Source organism: Hoplias malabaricus, chromosome 14 (genome assembly GCF_029633855.1).
Source record: "Hoplias malabaricus isolate fHopMal1 chromosome 14, fHopMal1.hap1, whole genome shotgun sequence".
Classification (NCBI taxonomy): Eukaryota; Metazoa; Chordata; class Actinopteri; order Characiformes; family Erythrinidae; genus Hoplias; species Hoplias malabaricus.
In genome coordinates, this window is record NC_089813.1 from 18,424,946 (window position 1) to 18,441,229 (window position 16,284).

Sequence of the window (16,284 nt, forward strand, 5' to 3'; positions counted from 1 at the left end):
TCAAACTGTTACCAGACCATTCCACTGCAGCCTTAACGAAAATGTTCTAGAGTACCCAGGGTACAATTGTCATACATTTGTAATAATATGTATGAATAATGAATGATAATGAAATAATGAAATCTTATGCAAATTGTACCTAAGAAAATAGGTTTTAAAGACAGCAATTGGCTCCCTGGTAACACTGCAATTGTATTTAACCATAATTTTTAGGGAAAGCTGAAATATTACTATTCCGAACACACACACACACAAAAAAAACATATACTTTTTACCTGAGACCATGTTTTTCGTAAATGCAGTACATATCCCTGGTAATTAGTACCTAGTACTATAAACTTTTTATGGTCTTAAACATTAGATTCATAAAATTAATTTTCTGAATTTTACCATATTATTCCTCCAAATTCCTAGAGTAAAAAGTTATGAGAATTATACCCAGGGAAACTGAAAATATGTACTTCAAGACTGCAGTGGACAGTTTCTGGTAAATTATCTGGTAACATTTTGATTTAACCCATTATTAGCACTCAATTTTGCAATATGTGCAAATTAAACATAATATTTTAGTGAATTTTGAAATGCTATTACTCCAAATTCCTACAGTAAAAATGTATGACAATTGTACCCTGGGTACTCTAGAACATGTTCTTCAAGGCTGCAGTGGAGTGGTCTGGTAACAGTTTAATTTAACCATTTTATGGCCTTCAGCATTCTGCAATTTGTGGAATTGTGTTGTTATTCTAATGAAGTATGTTATGCTATTACTCCACATTCTTACAGTACAAATGTATGAACATTATAATCTGGGTACTCTAGAACATGTTCTTCAAAGCTCCAGGGTGTATACCTGCCTTGTGCCCAGTGATTCCAGGTAGGCTCTGGACCCACCACGACCCTGAAGTGGATAAGCGGTGACAGATAATGAATGAATGAATTAATTAATTGTCTGTACCTGAAAGGACTGGCGCCCCCTCCAGAGTATGTTCTCACCTTGCACCCAATGATTCCAGGTAGGCTGCAGACCCACCGAGGTCCTGAATTGGATAAGTGGTTACAGACAATGAATGAATGAATTTCTGTACCTGCTTATCCATTTAAGGGTCGCAGTGTGTTGTGAGGCTACCTGGAATCACTGGACACACCCTGGAGGCAGTGCCAATTCTTCATAGGGTACCAGCTTGATTGTGTTTTTTTACATTAAAAAAAAATTAACCTCATGTCTTCAATGCATCACCAAAGAAGGAACCATGAAAGAAAATATTATAGAATATTTAAGTTACAATTCTGAAGTATTCCACTATGTGTAGGAGAAAAATTTAAGGTTCAAAAAAATGATCCAGCTCAGTGATTACAAACAAAATGGGTCATGGCTCCCCACTATCCCTTCAACTTGTGTACATCACTTTGGATTAAAGGAACACTAGGTATAATTTGGTTTTTCTGCTCCAGTGCTGCCCCTACAGTTGCAGAGTATATTTCAATTTTCCAAAAGTTGCATAGTTCATTTTCTGCAGTGCTGAGCCTGAAGTATCAAAGACTGAGGCTTCATCTTCCCTATCACAATGATTTGTCACAATGATGAAGCTGTAAATTTAAGATAAAAATATTACATATTTTTCCTTTAACTGACATATTACAAAAAACAAATATATTCAATGTTTTGACCTACTTTCTTGATTCATTCATGAATATTCATTCATTTTTTTTGCTCATGATCTATAACCTCAATATCTTCATCAGGGTAGTGGTTGGTCCAGAGCCTACCTGGAATCCTTGGGTACAAGGCAAGAACACATTTGGGACAGGACGCCACCATGTCCCAGGACATCATCAGTTACATCATGAACACATGCATTCTTTTCCTGATTCCTGACTACTTTACTTAGTGTAAGGGAAGCATGTAACAATAAAGACATATAATTTCCACAATGGGAAATTAGTGTCCATTCACTGTTAGTTAAATTAACTTTGTATCTTAGAGAAACCTAAATATTTCTCATCTGACCGCCTACATTTGGGGTCAGTTTATACATTTTAAAAATAACTACATATTTTTCCTCATAATTTTATGGTAACAGAAAAAAATATTCCAATCATGTTTGTAGAAACAGCAAGAGATTTTGTATGTTTACAGTGTTAAAAAAGGCACATTCTGTTTATGGCATTTCATGAAATTTACAGCCCATAACACACAAAATAAAAACAAAATACAACGACTTGAACAGATTTTATTTACTTTAGTAGTTTTCAAAGTGCAGCAACTTGACTGATGGATTTGCATCAGTTTCACACAAAAACATTGATTCATCAGTTAACTGTGACATGAGGCAATTGTCAGGATCAGTATCATATAATACATTTCATTTTGGCTTGAATGGCATGTGCAGATTTTGTTAATGAAATAGCACCAAATGACAGTTGAAAAACTACACAACATTCACCCCTATTACCAATTAGCAGTCTTGTCGTTTTCTTCAATTTCTTTAAAGCATTCTATGTTTGTTTTCCGCTTTTCTTTGCTTCTGGTCTCTATTTTCACATGCAAAGATTTCATACAACACACATGCAAGAATTTTAGCAAAACTGCCTCTAGTGACACTCTATTTTTTACATTTGCTTTGCATTTTATTTATTTAAGGGATTATTACTATTTGTGAGGTTGATTGGACTTTTCACCAGTCATCAATCTTTTGTTTTAGTTTCATTCATATTCTGTACTTTTTGAGTTGAAATCTGTCCCCTGAGGCTCCTTTTCTGCTTCAATCTCTTTCTTGATGGCTGATTTGTTGCTTTCTTTGACTCCATTTCTTTTAGACTCTACAGTCCCACTAGAATCTTCTTGGTCCTGGTTCCTTCCTATTCCTTTTCTATTTTTTGTAATGAAGGACCGGTTCCTATTTTAAATGCTCCACTGAATCGCTATTTTTGTTGCCCTCACCTGGCTTTACTGTCACTTCTCCCTCTAAGCCATCTGCCTTTTCTTCTCCCTGGAATTTTACCCCCTCTTCCTCTTTTTTTGTTGTGCACATATTCTTTATCTCATTTGGATCCCTTTTCATCTTTGTCCTGTCTCTTTCCTTCATCATCTTCTTTTTCTTCAACCTCTTCTCCATCTCCTTCATTTTCATTTTCACTCCTTTCCTGTCCTTTGCCTTCATCATCTGGTTCAGCACCTATTAATTTGGCTCCTGTATTACTCAGTTCTGTTTCCTCAATGACCTCAGCTTCCTCTCCCCCCTCCTCTTCTCCTTTGTCATTTTGTTCCTCCCCTTTCTCTTCCTCATCTGGCTCTGCTGTTTCTTCCTTCTCAAGTTCTTCACATTCAGCTCCTTCATTGTTGTCGTCCTTCCCTTTATCAGCACCAAGTTTTGCTTCATTGGACATTACAATCTTCTCTGTTGATTCACCATCATACTCTGGTCTTTTATCATCCTTCACGCCAGCTTCAGCTGAGAGTTCATTTGCTACATCAGCTAAGTCATCATCTATGTCACAGTCCACTTTTATTTCTTCAATGATTTCCACAAATTTTTTCTGAGCTATTGGGGATTTGGACTGCTTGTAGGATAATGCTGTATTTGGGATACTTCCAGATAGGGTTTTGAAATGAGTCTCTTCACCCTCTAAAAGTTTCCTGTAGTAAAAAACAAGAGCTAATTATGCAAGCTTATACATTGTGTGTGGTTTAGAAATATATTCTGTTACAGTACAGATTATAAGGTTTCTCTATAAAATACTTAAGATTCTGAAATACCTGTAGGCTGCAATTTCAGAATCTAGTGCCATTTTAACATTGAGCAGGTCCTGATATTCTTGAAGATGATGAGTCATCTCCCACTTTGTCACCTTTAGATCACTCTCCAGCTGATGGATCATCTCCTAATGCAAGAAAGAGAATTTACTTATAACACAAATAATATGTAAAATTTCAGTAAAGTTTTCAAGAATCCAATTCTGCTTTACAGAGAAATATATAGATACTGCCACCAAAACCACATATGTAAATACAAATAAAATGTATTTGGAGCCTTCGGATAAAGTAAAATAAATTATAAAATACATATTATTCTAGAAACTAAATTGCTTGTGATTACATACCACATGCAAAATGCAGTAACGTCTGTCCTCTACACATTTTATACAAACAAACACAAGAGTGTAAAGTCTGTTCTAAAGAAAATCAATCTTAATTAAGTACAAGGGGTGCATGTTTTGTGTACGAATATTGAAATAAAACAGTTTAACATGCAGGATGAACTGAAGGAATTTGAATGTAGGGACCTGATAACTGCTTATATCGCTGTTGTGCCGGTCCCCAATGTCGCTGAGCCTCCTCTCCAGGGACACCTTCGTGCCACGGATCGTCTCCAGTTCGGTGTTCTTTACTTGAAGCTGGCGGCGATAGTCGTCGATTTCGTTCCGCATTGACTTAATCGCATCTTTGTTGTGCTCAGCCACTTCCGTCAGTTTGGCATAGCGGCACTTGATAACATCTTCAGTTTTCCGCATATTTTTGGTGGAGAAGCCGTCGAGCTGCGCACGGATCTCTCTCAATGCGGAGGTGATATCGGTCCTCTGGAAGTCTCTCCTCTCCGCCGGCGCCTGGGCTTTCTGCAGCTGCGCCTCGAGCTCCTTCATTTCTTCAGCGTGGTTGTCGCGCAGGAAGTCCATCTCATCAAAGAGGGCTTGCACTTTCTTTCCCAGCTCAATTTTCGTCACGATTGAGCAGTCTCTGTCTTTATTCATGCTGCGGACAGCCAACTGAATCTGCTCCCTCGAGCGGGCCTCATCTTCGTAGCGCTCCATCAGCCGCCGAATGTCCTCGTCGGCGTGCTCCGTGTCCAGCAGAATTTGCGCTTTCTCCCCGCTCAGCTGCTCTAGTGTAGTGCGCAGCTCACTGATTTCTTGCTCGTAAGCGTCGCTTAGGCGGGATTGGGACAGCTTTTGCTCCCGCAGAGTCTGAATCTCTCCTTCCAGCTGCTTGTTCTGCTCTTCCAAGTAGCGCACCTTGTCGATGTAGCTAGAGAAGCGGTCGTTAAGCCCTTGCAGTTGCTGTTTCTCGTTGCTGCGCGCGTGTTCATCGTTGAGGATATTGCTGAGCTCCAATGTGCCCGACGGCGAGAGCGCGTTGAAGTTGTAAACCCTGGGTATGGGAGCGTTTGCAGTTCTTTTGAGCAAAGTGGACATAACGGGCTTGGATTTGGACCACGAGTGTGACCTCATGGTAGTAGATGGGGAGGAGCAGACCGTGCGCATTTCCAGCAGTCGTAGGCGGGAGAGAGCTCCAATTATGTCCACTGGGGAGACAGCTCTGGGGCTGGATCAGTGCTCAATGCGGCTAGGCTGTATTTATATTCACGCTTAACTTTGGCAACGAGGCAAACGCAGCCTGCCACTCCCTTCCATGCAGAATATTGATCTGTTTGAAGGAGGTCGAACGAGCCACGGTGGAGATATCTGCACGCCTAAGGCATACGGCATAATGCATACTGTGCAGTCTTGAGCGTTCCAATCATCAATTAAATCCAAAAAACTTATCTCTCTTCACGAACGTTGCATATTTCCATGCAATTTCCAAGAAATAAATGTGATTCACTTAAATTTATTAATAGTGAAACTAATTTTCCTACTTATTTAATAGCAATGCTCAAAATAAAAAAAAAATATTTTCCAATACCACTCATTCTTTTAAGGAGAGAAGCATTCAACAAACAGAAATTTATTTTCTTAAAACAGTGAAGAAATGTAAAAAGTAAAATAGATATAATGAAAAGATTAAAGGAAAATAATTATTTAAATTAATAATAATAAAAAATATCAAACTCTCTAAGTGCATTCCCTGTTTCTACCAGGACTAAGTCCAGCTGGTCATCACACAGAAAAAAAGGCCTCATTGTAATTTTGTTTAGTACTAGAATCCAAAATGCTTTCTTCAAGCAGTTATGGTGAAATAATCCAATTTGTTGAGGTATACATCTATTTTGTTTTCAGTTATTATTTTATTTATACTTTATTCTCTTTTCTTTTCTATCTGTTGTTCTACAGGGTGGGCCATTTATATGGATACACCTTAATAAAATGGGAATGGTTGGTGATATTAACTTCCTGTTTGTGGCACATTAGTATATGGGAAGGGGGAAACTTTTCTAGATGGGTGGGGACCATGGGGTCCATTTTGAAGTCAGCCATTTTGGATCCATCTTTTGTTTTTTCAATGGGAAGAGGGTCATGTGACACATGAAAATTATTGGGATTTTCACAAGAAAAACAATGGTGTACATAACATAATTATGTACATAACATAACGTTATTCCTTCATGAGTTATTTACAAGTTTCGAACCACTTATAAAATGTGTTCAAAGTGTTGCCCATTGTGTTGGATTGTCAATGCAACCCTCTTTTTCCACTCTTCACACACTGATAGCAACACCACAGGAGAAATGCTAGCACAGGCTTCCAGTATCTGTAGTTTCAGGTGCTGCACATCTTGATGGTATGGTGTGGTATATGGGGTACAAAGATAGTGGGGCCATTCTTCATCCAAGGAAACCGCAAGGCCACTGGATATGCGAAACTGCTATATGATGATGTGTTCTCCTCTTTATGAGCTGAAGATGGCACGTTCCCTAAGTTTTTCCAGCAAGATGGTGCACCGCCACATTATGGGTGTCAGGTCCGAGCATTCCTAGATGAACAGTTTCCTGGAAAGTGGATTGGTCATCGTGGGCCAGTTGAATGGCCCCCAAGGTCTCCCGATCTGACCCCCTTAGACTTTTATCTTTGGGGTGATCTGAAGGCAATTGTCTATGCTGTGAAGATACGAGATATGCAGCACCTGAAACTACAGATACTGGAAGCCTGTGCTAGCATTTCTCCAGCGGTGTTGCTATCAGTGTGTGAAGAGTTGGAGAAGAGGGTTGCATTGACTATCCAACACAATGGGCAGCACTTTGAACACATTTTATAAGTGGTAGAATCTTCTGAATAACTCATGAAAGAATAAAGTTACGTTAAAACCATTGTTTTTATTGTGAAATTCCCAATAAGTTTGATGTGTCAGATGACCCTCTTCCAGTTGAAAAAACAAAAGTTGGATCCAAAGTGGCCGAATTCAAAATGGCCACCATGGTCCCCACCCATCTAGAAAAGTTTCCTCCTTCCCATATACTAATGTGCCACAAATAGAAAGTTAATATCACCAACCATTCCCATTTTATTAAAGTGTATCCATATAAATGGTCCACCCTGTATAATCTAACACACCATTCAGAGAAACTATTTTAGCTACATTTTACTCACAGTAAAGCTATAACTCAGGTGAGAAATAATGTAAAACGGTGTCAGAGAAGTTGTCACGGCATGCAACCTCAATCTAGGTTCAGGTTTTGTTGTGGGTTAGTTCCTGGATTTTGTATCTTTTTTAAGTAAAGCCATTTTGTTGTTTCTCTTGTGTTGGACTTAGTGCTGCATTTTTTTTGTCTGATGTTTGTTTGTTTTGCTTTTGGTTTTGTGTATTAGTCCTGCCCTTGTGTGTTTTAGTTTTTCTTGTTCACGGCTTATCACACACACACAGCGATGCAAGTGATGTAGTTCATGACTTTGCTTCTTGCAAGTACACACATGAACACCCACCCAGAAACATATACAAAACAAACACAAAAACAACCCCTCTCCCCAGAATGTACCCAACACATTAACAACAAACAATCCCAAAAATTCCCAAATTAAGTGTCCCCTCCCCCTAGTCAATCTAACTGGACCCATATCATCAAAGAAACAGTTTGCTCTCCTCAACCGGAAAGCCAGCTCTAGCCAAGATTTTACTGTCCCCTTTTGTTCCGGTACACACAGCAGCACAGCGGCTCCTGTGCCGGTACACACAGCAGAAGAACAGTACACACAACAGAACCGTGGCTCCTGTGCACATAGTGGCTTATGGTCAATATTCATTCATTCATTCATTGACTAACCGCTTATCCAATTCAGGGTCGCGATGGGTCAGGAGCCTACCTGGGCACAAGGCGGGATCACACTTTGGAGGGAGCACCAGTCCTTTGCAGGGTGAATGTAAATATTATAAAAGTAATTTTATTTTTTATTGTGTTTTCCTGCTCTGCTCAACTTTTAGCTCAGGATAGGGGATTACTAACTAACAATATACATTTAGATCAGGTGGGAATATGAAACTATGCAGAGCAATACTGGGGTATTTAAAAAGAAGTATTTCTCAGTTTAAACTGATAATTTAAGCCTAACAACATTTGAATGAAAATTACATAACCTGCCTCATGCAACATTTAAATCACTAAATTAACAAAATAATATATTTACATACTTTTTTACAGATGGGTGCATTTACTACAAAATTAATTCCATTTAAAGCCTTAACATTGTTAAAGTAGTTTCTGAAGTGTTTGTTCTGTGTGGAGGACTGATTAGACTTAAGGAGGAAATAAAAAATATTTTTCAGAAACATTGCCTTTTTTAATGTTGACTGATCCAGTGACCTGTGTAGAGCCTCGGGTTGTCGGTGTGACTGTGTTAATCATATAATTTCAAGAGAAATTGCATAAATGATAATTAAGCCATAAATTAAATTAATGCAGTACAGGGTATTTTCCTTAAAATTACACCTCTACTAAAATCATTTCATGGCTAAATTGGACCAGCCTGGTGGCTAATCTTCATTAATTGCACATTGCACCAGTAAGAGTGTGAAGGTTCAATTAGCAGGGTAAGAGCACAGTTTTGCTCAAAATATTGCAATGCACACAACATTATGGGTGGCATACCAGAGGTCAAAAGAGGACAAATTGTTGGTGCACATCTTATTGGCATCTGTGACCAAGACAACAAGTCTTTGTGATGTATCAAGAGCCACGGTATCCAGGATAATGTCAGCATACCACCAAGAAGGACAAGCACATCCAACAGGATAAACTGTGGACGCAAGAGGAAGCTGTCTGAAAGGGATGTTCGGGTGCTAACCCGGATTGTATCCAAAACACGTAAAACCACAGCTGCCCAAATCACGGCAGAATTAAATCTGCACCTCAACTTTCCTGTTTCCACCAGAACTGTCCGTTGTGAGCTCCACAGGGTCAATATACACGGCCGGGCTGCTATAGCCAAACCTTTGGTCACTCATGCCAATGCATGCCAACTCTTGGGCTGTGGACAATGTGAAACATGTATTGTTCTCTGATGAGTCCACCTTTACTGTTTTCCCCAAATCTGGGAGAGTTACGGTGTGGAGAAGCCCCAAAGAAGCGTACCACCCAGACTGTTGCATGCCCAGAGTGAAGCATGCGGGTGGATGAGTGATGGTTTGGGCCATATCATGGAATTCACTTGGCCGAAATACTTGGGCTAGATGGGCTGCCAAGGACTACCAAATCATTCTGGAGGACCATGTGCATCCAATGGTTCAAACATTGTATCATGAATGCGGTGCCATGTATCAGGATGACAATGCACCAATACACACAGCAAGACTGGTGAAAGATTGCTCTGATGAACATGAAAGTGAAGTTGAACATCTCCCATGGCCTGCACAGTCACCAGATCTAAATATTATTGAGCCATTTTGGGGTGTTTTGGAGGAGCGAGTCAGGAAACGTTTTCCTCCACCAGCATCACGTAGTGACCTGGCCACTATCCTGCAAGAAGAATGGCTTAAAATCCCTCTGACCACTGTGCAGGACTTGTATATGTCATTCCCAAGATGAATTGATGCTGTATTGGCTGCAAAAGGAGGCCCTACACCATACTAATAAATTATTGTGGTCTAAAACCAGGTGTTTCAGTTTCATTGTCCAACCCTTGTAGCTTCAAAAAATATTACAGATATTCTCCTTTTGTATTTCTGATATTTTAAGTGCTAATTATTATTATTAGTCAATATAGTGTGATCGTGAGTATTTGAGCTAATTGCTGATAATTTTATATTTAATTTCAAACCCAAAAAACAGAATATCAATTACTTGAATATTTTTTAAACAAATAAGGTGAGACAAATGAGTAAGTAGATTTAGGCTATGCATATCTCTTGCTTATACTAGTGTTGGCAGCATTTTGTTACACTACATTTATCTGAGTATGTGTTTTACTTGAGCAACTATAAGTATAAAAGTACATTTCAACAAGGTAGCACAACTCGTCAGAACAGTCAGATTTGCAATAAAATGGTGGCGGTAAAAGGTGCCAGTACAACAAACATAAGAAATCATCTGCGGATCCACCACCCTAGTTTGCCAAACTTGGGAAGATCATCAACAGGTCTTTCCAGAGGCTCTCGTGTGAGTATCTATGGTTATGTTCACGCAACAGGTAAAAACGGACCAAATCTGATTTTTTTGTTCTGCTGTTCACACTGTCTATATAACGTGACCTATATCTGACATAAGTCTGAACAGACTCCTAAACTAACCCACATGCGCAAAGAACAAAGCTTCAGATGCTGACAAGAAAGAAATGTCCATTTCATACAAAGCACTTTAATTTTTTAAATGAAGGAATTGGACCGGACTGGTGTTTTTACTGCGTTGTATTCCAAATTAGTTCTATTTTAAAAACAGGGTATTACTTAAAGTCTGTAAAGAATACTAAACCATGAACTAATATTTCTTTCAATGTAAGCGCAAATTTCCCGGGTCTCTCATGAATACAATGCCTCAAAAGAGAACTAGTTAAGCATTGACATTAATTTAATATTTCCATGAGCCACATTTATACAGCTTCATACATGAATAATATAAAAATGATACTGCTAAAAAAGAAGCTCCATACTTGTTTGTTTTATATAAAAAAAACCCCATGAGTTTTATTTTCTCCTAAATGGGAGATGGGAACCTGGTGTCAGGATTTTCACAGGTTTCTCGTTTTGAATATATATATATATTTTTTTTTTCACAAATTCTTTGACCTGGTCATTTCCACTTCTTAAACACCTTAAATAAAAAAATGCTTTGGACCATAGTCCAGAGATCATTCTCAGTGGCCAGAATGATGTAAAAATCACATTAATTCAGACCTGGATGTTCAAACAGTCAAATTTCCATGGATCCGATTTCAGTAACATATATGAAAATGGCCCAAATCTGATATGAAAAAGCCAGATTCAATGCGATTTGTGATGCTCACACAGCCGCATGAATAACACATCCATGTCACCTATGATGATCGGATTTGGGCCTCTTTACCTGCTGTGTGAATGTAGCCCTATTATTCCTTGTCCAGAATATGCCAAGTCAATAAATAACAGATGTTTAAGTACATTTGATTTGATTTTTGGGTCTGTCCCGAATACAATTCTTTGGACTCCTGAACTTCAGCTGGGATATTCAGCGAATATTCGAATACTTGGAGAGTGGGGTGGTGTACATTGTTGTCATTAACAAAATCTGCTTCAGACCCCTGCTTTAATATCCCTCTCTCCAGGCTGCACCTGGCTCAAAGTGTGGCTTCGCTTGTTACGCTCTCCAACCTGCGAGCTAGCTCACTAACTAAGGGCACAGAGCATACACAATTTAACTAGTTTGAGTGGAGGTGCTCTAATTTCAGGCACAAAGCTGACAAAATGAACTGTGGCGTTGCCACGCTTCTGTGTAAGTGTGCTGTTTTAGCATGTTAAGGCTGTTTTATATGACTGAGTTTTAGGCCTCATTCGCACAAAGACTTTTATGTTGATAAGCCTGAATACGGGTAGAGTGGGGTTTTTACTGCTGAAGCATGAATGTGGTGGAGGGTTGCCTTTATCAATAATCACATTTATTCAAAAATATTCAAACCTCAAAAAAACAACATTTTAACCGAATACATATACAATTAACAAATATCTGAATACCCTACTGTTCAGAAAATCAGCTTCTTTGAGGTGTAAAGCTGACAAACTGAGCTGTAGCTTCCCAACTAGCAAGGTAGATCTGGGCCGATTCTGGCTCAGTTTCGACACTGTCGGCTGGCTGCCGTCTCTGCGTGAATGCGGCATGCTGCGTCTGGCCCAATTCCGGCTGCACGTTGGCTCTGTCGGCTGGCCGTGATACGGCGTGAATGCGGCACCCTGCATGTGGCCCAGTTCCAGCTGCACGTTGGCACTGTTGGCTAGCTGCCGTCTAGGCGTGAATGAGGCACCCTGTATCTGACCCAAGTCTGGCTGCACGTTGGCACTTTCGGCTGGCTGAAGTTTGGCGTGAATGCGGCACCCTGCATCTGACCCAATTCCGGCTGCACGTTGGCACAGTCGGCTAGCTGAGGCTCGGCGTGAATGTGGCACCCTGCATCTGGCACAATTCCGTTGTATGCTAAACCTATGTGTGCTTTTAGGTCCTTTACACCTTTATTTGCTACACAAAACATGGGAATTTCCGAATGATGCCGAACTGCACAAGCAGGTATGTGGCCGATTTGGCTACAAATCCTCTAACCATTATCTCCAACGGTCTTACATGTGCCTGCCACCTGTTAAGTCCACATACTTCAACTTCTTCATTTCTAAAGATTCAGCTACTGCATCCTCAAATGGAACAGTATATTTCATAGAGTTAACCATCTGTTTAGTTACAGAGTACAGCACCATATCTGGCCGCAATGTAATTAACACAATGCACTCTGGGGCCTGCAGCTTTTTTCCCACGTCCACCAGCAATGTCCAAACTTGTGCTTCACCCCATCTACCAACATTCCCTCTCACGTACAATGCTAAATATTTTATTACTACAGCCACTCATGAATGCATTAACTTCTAGCCTTTAGCTGTCCAACATTCATAAGATATTCTTTAGAAAGTTTTATGAAATCTCTTTTCCAAGCTACAGGGCAAGCAATTTCTGATACTTCTCGTAAGAAACATTCAGATGTGTTTGGCAAATATTTATTATGCTCAAGTTCGTTTCACACTGGCAATGTCTATCCAGAAGGATTGTCTGGGAGCTAATAAAATATTAATAGAAACTGAAAGCAGGTTTCATGGCTAAATTTGACCAGCCTGGTGGCCAATCTTGCACTCTCGCCCTTGGCTGCCGTTGTATGCTTAGCTGAACCTATGTGTGCTTTTAGGTCCTTTACACCTTTATTTGCTACACAAAACATGCAAATTTCTTTATTAATTCATCCGAGAACTTACATTTATGTTTCGGCATAGCTGCTCAAGATGAGGGTAGGTACACGAGCTTTGCCTGACATAAACAAGGACTACTGACGTGCAGACTGACCAATTAAATGTTTACAGAGAAGGTTATCCACCAATAACGGTAGCTCTAGAGTCAGACCGTGCAATCCGAGGATTTTAGGTTACTTCACCCTCTTCTCACTCAAGCGAACCAAACGGAGTAGGGGAGGGTGGGACTAGTTTGTGAACGAAACACTTCTCAAAATTCTATGTAAAGTCTAGAAAAACAAAATCCCAGACGTTTGTGAAATTCCGCCTGGACATTTTTTTAAGTCTTAAAAACACGACATGTCCGGGTAAAAGAGGACGTGTGGTCACCCTAACGTTGGCACGGTCAGCTAGCTGAGGCTCGGCGCAAATGTGGCACCCTGCATCTGGCCCGGCTGCACGTTGGCACTGTTGACTGGCAAAGCGAATGCCATTGCAGTTAGCACACTACACTGATCAGAGCATTTTATTAAATACTGCGTATTAATCATATGTGGCCCACATCTAAAAATAAAAGTCAATACTGGTAACTGTCTGGAAAATGATGTAAAAAATGTTAAATAAATAGTATCATTATTTTAACTTGTTTAAATGCCATACAATTATAGTTAAGCTTTGTTAATATTGTAATATTTTAGAATATTGATGGAATGACTGGGACACAACCCAGCTAGCAAGGTAGATCTGGGCCGATTCTGGAAAATGGAAGACTGTTCTGTGGTCAGATGAGTCACGTTCTTTATGGAACACTGATGGTATGGGGTTGCATGAGTGCTTGTGGCATGGGCAGCTTGCATGTCTAGAAAGGCACCATTAATGCAGAGAACTATGTTCAGGTTCTAGAACAACATATGCTCCCATCTAGACGTCATCTCTTTCAGGGAAGACCCTGCATTTTTCAACAAGATAATGCCAGACCACATTCTGCAGCAATAACCATATCATGGCTACGTAGGAGAAGGATCCGGTCACTGAAAAAGTCAGCCTGCAGTCCAGATCTTTCATATATAGAGAACATTTGGCGCATCATAAAGAGGAAGGTGCGACAAAGAAGGCCCAAGACGATTGAACAGTTTGAGGCCTGTATTAGACATGAATGGGAGAGCATTCCTATTTCTAAATTTGAGAAACTGGTCTCCTCTGTCCCCAGACGTCTGTTGAGTGTTGTAAGAAGAAGGGGGGATGCAGTGGTAAAAAATGGCCTTGTCCCAACTTTTTGGGTATTTGTTGACGCCATGAAATTTTGAAACAATATATTTTTTCCTTAAAATGATACATTCTCTCAGTTTAAACTTTTGATCGGTGATTTGTGTTCTATTCTGAATATAATATTAGATGTTGGTACCTCCACATCATCGCATTCAGTTTTTATTCACAATTTGTTTAGTGTCCCAACTTTTTGGGAATCCGGTTTGTATTCCAGTTGGAAAAATGGGGGTTATACTCCACACTTAAACTTGATCTAAATGTTAACTCCCTTGTGAAACCTCATTCTTCCACTTACGAAACAGCAAAAATCAGATCATCCCTCTCTCAGTCTGCTGCTGAAAAAGTCATCCATGCATTCATCTCAAATAATCCTGATTACTGTAACTCTCTTCTAATACTAATTCTTTTAGTACTAATTCTTCTTCTCTCCTTAAGCTCCAGGTGGGTTCAAAACTCAGCAGCCCGCCTTCTTACCCACATCCACTCGCAAGAACACCTGTCCTTTATAATCTTAACTGGCCCCCTGTTAAATAACATATTCAGTATAAAATCCTGTTGCTCATGTACAAAACCTTAAATAATCTTTCCCCTACCTACCCAGTCTAGAAGAGGCATATGCACTTACTGACTGACACCTAATGTTGAAACGCGCATGTGCGAGTGGGAACTGTTAATTCAGCCCTATTTCAAAGAAAGAACTTAAGGTGGCTCCACTAAACTGTATTTCACATTCCAATTTGTGAACTAAATTTGGAACCTGTAAATCATTCTAACAAATGATTGTTTATGCTGTGTGTACTATAACGGAGGCCATACTTGCTGAAAGTGCGCATGCTCAGTAACTCATTAGTTGGATCTCACGTTCACGTGTCGTTCCTGCCAGCATGTCTATGTTCAGTTCTGATTAAAGCCACTAAACCACAGTATGGTCTCCTCATGCATTTCGACAGAACCATTCGGCAATGACCAGATGTCCTCTTTTCTCTGGACAAGTACCCTTTTTGGTACCTAATAAATGCGTGTTCAAGGGGTCTGAGAGTTGAGAGCTGGATTGGGACACACTCATGCGGCTTCTGCTCTGTAGGTCCACCATTGACCATGGCGAGCAGCTCAGTGTTTTACTGGAGCCTCGAACAGAAATGTGTTGAACGTTGTTGAGGTAATATGCATCATAGTTTCTTCTTTATGTTTGGAGAATATTTCTGTGACCCAGCCTTTTGTATTCTACTATATATTTAACAAAAATAAATTAATCTTGTCTGTCCATATAACACCACGAATACACAGACACATATCACCGCTGCTGACTTTCTCAAGAGTAAATTACATTTGCACAGCTTTTTGTTTAGCTTTACATGAAAATGGACAAAATTTCTGGATTATTAAAGTCAGAATACCAGAGTGAGGTGTTACTCAAAATAAATGAGGCTGTGAATTTGTTACAGCACCGTTTTATCAGTCAGACCCTTATAGACATATAAGTCAATTCATAAATATCTATCACTAGTTCCAAGTGATGCCCTGTTCCTTTATCAAGTATAGATTAATTGGTTGATAAAATGTTAAAAGCTAAGCACCATCTATATGAAAGTGTCAAACAAATAAATACAGTGGAATTTGAGTTCCTATGGAACGCCTTGGTCTCTAAACGTGTTGGATTCTCCGTGTTAACACGTAGCGTATAATTTCGTGTTAACACGCTAAGGTATTTACGTGTTAACACGTTAAGTCTGTGTATTTCGTGTATTTCGTCAATCATGATTCTTTACTGCCACCTATTGGTGTATTGCGTTATTGCTGAAACAAGATAAAGCCTTAACTTACCAAATAACGGAAACATTCCAGTGTTTAACATTCTGAACACTGTTGTTTTATGAGATTTTGTATAAACATTATACATATTTAAATATAATAC

General features: G+C 39.5%; 1 protein-coding gene across 1 annotated transcript; it reads right to left on the reverse strand.

The window, feature by feature from the left end:
* Positions 1–2,243: 2,243 nt before the first annotated feature.
* Positions 2,244–5,255, reverse strand: nefmb (neurofilament medium chain b). The gene is made up of 3 exons (XM_066644615.1): positions 4,285–5,255; positions 3,758–3,882; positions 2,244–3,637 (listed from the first exon to the last, which is right to left on the reverse strand). Exons 1-3 carry the CDS (start codon positions 5,224–5,226, stop codon positions 3,043–3,045), a joined length of 1,662 nt encoding a protein of 553 aa, XP_066500712.1. The 5' UTR covers positions 5,227–5,255; the 3' UTR covers positions 2,244–3,042.
* Between the last annotated feature and the right edge of the window lie 11,029 nt (positions 5,256–16,284).

Coding starts and splice junctions, on each gene's coding strand:
- nefmb (XM_066644615.1), bottom strand. CDS start 5,226: ATGAGGTCACACTCGTGGTCCAAATCCAAGCCCGTTATGTCCACTTTG. Junction 3,883..4,284: donor GCGATATAAGCAGTTATCAG/GTCCCTACATTC, acceptor TTCTTGCATTAG/GAGATGATCCATCAGCTGGA. Junction 3,638..3,757: donor TCTGAAATTGCAGCCTACAG/GTATTTCAGAAT, acceptor TTTTTACTACAG/GAAACTTTTAGAGGGTGAAG.